Source organism: Mirounga leonina, unplaced genomic scaffold (genome assembly GCF_011800145.1).
Source record: "Mirounga leonina isolate KUSES-001 unplaced genomic scaffold, KU_Mleo_1.0 Mir_366, whole genome shotgun sequence".
NCBI classification, from domain to species: domain Eukaryota; kingdom Metazoa; phylum Chordata; class Mammalia; order Carnivora; family Phocidae; genus Mirounga; species Mirounga leonina.
In genome coordinates this window covers 5187945-5194639 of record NW_023270709.1, presented here as the reverse complement: position 1 = coordinate 5194639, position 6695 = coordinate 5187945, and the positions used below count along the sequence as shown (strand labels likewise).

The 6695-nt window shown below is 40.1% G+C and overlaps 1 protein-coding gene across 2 annotated transcripts in view; it reads left to right on the top strand.

Annotated features, from left to right (window-relative positions):
* The window catches only part of SERPINB1 (serpin family B member 1), a 9213-nt gene extending 2884 nt beyond the window's left edge, over positions 1-6329 (top strand). For both annotated transcript variants that reach the window (XM_035030729.1, XM_035030730.1), the window contains exons 3-7: positions 987-1124; positions 1767-1884; positions 2877-3019; positions 3125-3292; positions 4995-6329. In XM_035030729.1, coding sequence (XP_034886620.1) covers positions 987-1124; positions 1767-1884; positions 2877-3019; positions 3125-3292; positions 4995-5396 — 969 coding nt within the window. In that variant the 3' untranslated portion in view covers positions 5397-6329. The remainder of the gene's footprint in view (positions 1-986; positions 1125-1766; positions 1885-2876; positions 3020-3124; positions 3293-4994) is intronic.
* Positions 6330-6695: the final 366 nt, after the last annotated feature.

The following is a 6695-nucleotide window of genomic DNA, read 5'->3' as shown; positions in this document are numbered from 1 at the left end:
TTTATTTATTTATTTATTTATTTATTTATTTATTTATTTATTTATTTATTTATTTATTTATGAGAGAGAACGTGCAGGAGCAGGGGGAGATGCAGAGGGAGAGGGAGAAGCAGACCCCCGCTGAACAGGGAGCCCTACTCAGGGCTCAGTCCCAGGACTCCAGGATCAGGGCCCAAGCCGAAAGCGGACACTTAACTGACTGAGCCACTCAGGGACCCCCTATCAGCTCCTATCTTGAGGCTTTCTTTATGCCTTCAGCAAAGAATAGTTTTAAGGTCCTCCCCCACCCCTATTTCCATTGAAGCAGATCGATCATGGCAACTAGGCAAACATTCCATATCTTGGTGAGTAACTGAACTTTGTACACGTATAGGTTTGTTTTTTGTGTCTTAAAAGCAAAGAACCAGCCCAGGCCTCATAAAACCATAAAGGGACTCTTGGTTTGTAACTGATACATGAGGAATTAAACTTTTGCCATATGTTAACTTTAAAGAAGTTATTTTCAAATAAGTGAGTTACTGATGCTAATAGTATAATAAAAAATCCCTCTACCTGTAATATCTTTGTGTTCCTGCATAGCTCATGATTCTTATTTTTACTGTTTATTTCTGAGAACTTTCAGTGAAATTATATTAGATGCAAGATAAGCCCACGAACATACCATTTATGATTTTCTGTGGGACAAAAGCAGACTTGTATAAACATTTAGTTTATTAACCACTCATACTGTAGAACTAGAATTATAACAAAAAGTGGTGTAAAAGCAGTTTCTAATGTTGTAATTATAGTGTCTCACAATGCTACACATTTTGGATTCTCTATTATTTGTTCACCCATGAGAAATTAATAAAATATTTGGCTACGGATCATGAATAATCGGTAAAAAAAAAAAACACATTAGCTTAATTTGATGGAAGCAAATGCCAAGGAATCACCTTATAATTTCAAAGTAAGTGGTTATAGAAAGAATGTTTTCTTTATTTTAGACTCTTCATTTTGATATGGTTGAGGAGATTCATTCAAGATTTCAGAGTCTGAATGCTGATATCAACAAACATGGAGCTTCCTATATCCTGAAACTTGCTAATAGGTTATATGGAGAGAAGACGTATAATTTCCTCCCTGTAAGTACTTTGCACTTCCTGTTCAAAAACTCACTAGACAGCGCAGATTTTTTTTCTAGCATAACCAAGTCATAGAAATCAGTTTTAATTTTTATAGAAATTCAGAAAAATGTTACAGAATGAAAACATAAGACAGACAGGACTTCCATTAATTGACCTGGCTTCATTTTATAGTCTTCACAGTGAAAAGATCGATCCTGGCTGTTTTACCAAAGCAAGACTGAATTCCATAGTTCATTTCCAAGTACAATCAGTATTTGCTTATTTATGAAAATGTTAGCCAAACGTTGGAAAAGAATTGGTAAATTTTACACAAACACCCAAACTACTGAACTATACATTAAAAAATGGTTAGGATGGTAAATTTAATGTTATGTGGCTTTTTTACCATAATAAAAAAGCATAAAGTTAGAATTTTTTTTGTTATAGTGCAATTTGTACCTTTTAGGACCATTTCTGCTTTAAAAAAACTATCTCTGTGTGTAATAGGAGTTATTCATGATATTCCCCCCTTTTAAAAAAATTTTTATTGTTATGTTAATCACCATACATTACATCATTAATTTTTGATGTAGTGTTCCATGATTCATTGTTTGTGCATAACACCCAGTGCTCCATCCCTCCCCCCTTTTTTTTAAACAGGAGTTCCTAACTTCAACTCAGAAAATGTATGGTGCTGAACTGGCCAGTGTGGATTTTCAGCAAGCCTCTGAAGATGCGAGGAAGGTGATTAATGAGTGGGTCAAAGGGCAGACGGAAGGTAAGAGACCAGGCAGAAAGTAATTATTACACACTGATGTACGCCTGCCAGGTGCCCCACCTGCATCTGATTGCCTCTCCCTTTTTCCTGTTTCCTCATCCTGACCCTGGGAATCCTGGAGTTCACCCTGGGAATGAACTCTGCACCACCCAGTTGGACAGTGTTCACATGTAGAAATTCTTCACGGAGGAAACGTCCGCATGATTTAACTGAAGCAGCTAAATACATTTCCCCCCATAAGTTCCCAAAACTACATTGTAAAATGAAAGCTCACCTTGAATGTAGAATAAAAGGGATAAAAAATTTGAGGGAAATCCAGCCTGGCCCCGATTATTTCACATGCTCATGGAAAGAAAGACCCTAATACTTGCGAATGAATACTCATGAATCGCTGTGGTCATAAATAACTTTTGTCCACTTCTCGTCTAAGAAATCAGGGATGGTAGCTGGGACTGTCGAGCACAACTGTCTCTAACCTAGTCGTGGGAGGAGTCAGGGCAGCTGCAGAACATCTGTCTTCTCCACAAAGAATTGTTCATGGCCATGCTCTGGTCAAGGGTGGATCCCGTATTTCAGGGGAGTACTTGTCCTACCTTTTGCATATTTACTAAAATCTTTTTTTTTTTTTTTTTTGTGAGAGTAGGCTTCTACTTAGAGGATTTGAAAAAGTGATTTACTAGTGAGTAAAAATATTTTGTATTTTTACAGGATATTTTTTTTTCCTGAAAAAGAATGGTCATTCACAAAGTAAAGCTCATTGTTTACCATACACTCCAGAAAAGGAGAAATTTCCTGTTTTAGCCTGTTAGCCCTTTACTTGGATTATTTAAAGTAGAAACATGCTGATAGGGCTTTCCTAACTTAATACTATGTGAAAGGAAAATCAAGTACAGAATATGCTTTTGGATTGCATTTCAGTGCTAATCAAATGTCAGTTCCAATTTGGAATTCTGATGTGTGGATTTTTAAAAAAGCTAACTTTATCATTTTAGGGAAAATTCCAGAACTGTTGGCTGCAGGTACGGTTGACAGCATGACTAAACTCGTGCTGGTGAATGCCATCTATTTCAAAGGCAGCTGGGAGGATGAGTTCATAAAGGAAGCTACTGCCGATACACCATTCCGGTTGAATAAGGTAAGGTGAGGTAAATGCCTAAACTTACTCTTCGCTCGAAGAGAACGCAGATAAAAACGTGAGTGATTTGTTTTTTGTTTTGTTTTGTTTTTTTCAACTGTTCAGAAAAACAAAAAAACCGTGCAAATGATGTATCAGAAGACGAAATTCCCATTTGGCTACATCCAGGACCTTAAGTGCCGGGTGCTGGAACTGCCTTACCGGGGCAAGGAGCTCAGCATGATCATCCTGCTGCCAGATGACATTGAGGATGAGTCCACGGGTCTCAAGAAGGTAACAGCTCCCAGCTTCACGCTTCATGTCTCCTCCTGCTGTACCCATTCTGCCTTGCGTGGCAGTGGTTGGTGGTGCTGGCGGTCGGTGCTTCGTATGTGTTTACGGATGTTACCTCCCTTTCCAGTGCTCTGTCATTCTTTTGTCAAGTAGCTCATGGGCATTACTACTCCAAAGCCCTAAGTTTACATTTTCAGCTACTGTCAGGGAACAGTTGTGGTGGAGAACATCTAAAGATGTGTGCTCCATGTAACATGGGTCAGTGGCAGCTCATGGACACTCTCTTAGAAGAACTTTAGGGGAAAGTGCAATAAAATGAAGCTGTTTTATTAAAACGAATTTTTTCAAAATTAAAAATCCCAAAACAGTATAGTACCTAAGTTTCATCGTGTACTATAAAGCCCTATTACACTGCTCATCCTTGCTGCAATTCATATAGGTTGTGAATTAAATTTCCAATAGCTACAAAATAGAAAAAGACTCATGTGACATGTTGGCTTGAGCGCTCAGGCTGTCTCCTAACAGGAGCCTCATATGAGGTTCCTATTCTGTGTCATTTAAGGGCTATGTCATGTCTTGCCAGGGCTCAGACTAGGCAAAACCATGAAGATTACGGTTTGTCAGGGTGCCCGAGTGGCTCAGTTGGTGAAGCGTCCGACTCTTGATTTCAGCTCAGGTCACGATCTCAGGGTTGTGAGATCGAGCCCTGCGTCAGGCTCTCCGCTCAGTATGGAGTCTGCTTGAGATTCTCTCTCTCCCCCTCCACCCCAACCCTCTAAATAAATAAATAAAATCTTAAAAAAAAAAAAAGATTATGGTTTTTCTTCAGCGTCTCTAGGCTGCTGAGTGGTTTTTCGCTACCCTTTCCCTGATCAAACTTGCTTTTAGGAAGGGGTCTAATATTAGCCATTTCCACGTATAGAGTATGTATTAGAATCGACGTGTTCCTTCTATTTGTCTCTTTCTCTGATTATAAAAAGAAAGTCTGTAGCCTCCTGAAAAGAACACTCAGCATCAGTAGAGCAAGTGGGTAATGGTTCTGCTCTAGTCCAACAGCAGTAGTGGAAAGAGCATGAGAACAGCTTCTATTTATGTAGCACCCACTGGTGCCCAGCACTTTATGTATGTCGACTAAGTTAATACTTGCACAGTGCGATAAGGTGGGCGCTCATATTACTCCCTTTTTAATGAGGGACGAGGTCTTTTTCTATTTTTACCTAGAAGCTAAGTCTACTAGAGATTTCTTCTGCTCTGTGAGGTTCACAGATAACCACTGTGATCAGTGGGGTTCAGAATAAATAGAAGAAAGCTTTTAAATTCTCCCTTGTACCCCTTGACTAATTAGGTAATACAGTCATCCTGGCCTAGCACAGTAAGCTGGTGTGGTAGGGGCTTAGTAAGTCCTGGGAGGATGGATCAGTGGGGTGGATGAGTGTATGGTAGGGAGGAGGATGGATACTTGATGGACCCAATGTCCAGAGTCCCTGCACTTGGGCCCTTGATGGCCTGGAACACAGCTCTGTTCTATTATCACCAATCCCTGGAAAGAAATGACATCTTCCAAATGGAATCTGTTTTGGCACAAGACACAGAGGAGACTAATTAGCAACTGATATAATGGGTCCATTCACTTCAATAATCCTTTTTAGTTTACTTACGTAAAATTGTTCTCACCTCTTCTTTCTGCCCATTGGCATTCCAGATCGAGGAAGAGTTGACTCTGGAAAAACTGCGTGAGTGGACCAAAGCTGAGAATCTGGACCGCGTTGAAGTCAACGTCCACTTGCCCAAGTTCAAGCTGGAGGAGAGCTACGACCTCAACTCCCACCTGGCCCACCTGGGTGTACAGGATCTCTTTAGTCGCAAGGCTGATCTGTCTGGCATGTCAGGAGCCAGGGATCTTTTCATATCAAAAATTGTCCACAAGTCCTTTGTGGAAGTGAATGAAGAGGGCACAGAGGCGGCGGCGGCCACCGCGGGTATAGCCACTTTTGCCATGCTGGTGCCCGAGGAGAACTTTGTGGCCGACCATCCGTTCATTTTCTTCATTCGGCACAATCCCTCATCTAACATCCTGTTCTTGGGCAGATTTTCTTCCCCTTAGAGACTGGAAATACAAGGTCAAGCTTAGAGCTTTATTACCTGCACTTTTAATGGTGGCGGTTTTCACATGTCTTTGCCAATACCACTACCATCCCTAAGCAGATCTTCCATTTCCCTTGTCAGTTCAGCTCTTTGCTGTTTACATACACCCATGAACTTTGGCACAAGTATCTATTTTCCTTTTTTTTTTTTATATTGACTAAGTCCAGTGATTACTTTTGAATGCAAGTCCCCCCCCCCCAAAAAAAGCAAGAAATCAGATGTGTAGATTCTTGACAACATAGTAGTCTATGAAGTTGCTATGTTCTCCTGCTAGCCAAAGGAAACATGATAATTCTGTAATTTATTTTACAGATAGAATTTTGGAAGCCCAAATAGACACTGATTGTAGAAGGGAGGCTTAAAAATGGTTATTCAATTGAAATATAGAGCCTCAATTAAGGGCCTGGGTTATGAAGACAAACTTGCCTTGGCCAATATTTCTCATCCCTTATTCTACAAGATTAGTATTTTTGGTTGTTGTTCTTATTCTTTCAAACTGTTGAAGAGCCATATGGTGATAGCCTGCCTTCCCCTTTTTGTTCTCTTTTATCCTACCTGATGTGGCGTTTGTGTGGGATCACATGGAGTCAAGAAGTAGGTGTCCTATAATAAAAGATGCCAAGAGATGACAGAAAGAATAATGTAGTGGGAGAGACTGTTAAGCAAAGAGGGGGGTGTTAACCGTCTTCTTGCATGTTTTCTGATGAAGGTTCTTGACTTTCATCATGTGATGCAGGTTTTTGTGGCAATGGGATGGCTTTATGCAGTGCTGTGGGGGGAGGTGGGGGGTGGACTCTGATTAATATACATGTACTCCTTGGAATGAGGCTTGAAATGCTGCATTTTCTTGTTCCCACAAAACCAGTGGGTTGGTTAATAAATTTTCCTAAGATTCTACAAGCCAGACTGATCTCAGTCCTCTTCTTGTTCTCTTGGATCTTAGACAAGCCAAGAATAAAACAGGTAGTTCTTGGCCTGAAAGTACTGATGTCCGTGATGATAGTAAGATAGCCCTCAGAATAAAAACAACATTTGCCACTGGCAAATCTGTTGTGGGAAAGCTTTCCTTCCTTCTTTTCTTCTTCTGGAAGGAAATAGGGTAAGAACTCTAAAGTCCTTGCATTGTCTGGGAAGAGAATAAAAGTACAATTACAACTACATTCTATTTTGATAAGTCGAGGGTGCATGTTGCATAGTCTAAGGTAACCACTAGAAGAAGAGTGAGAGGATTTATAACTTTGAAAATAAACCAAAGAGA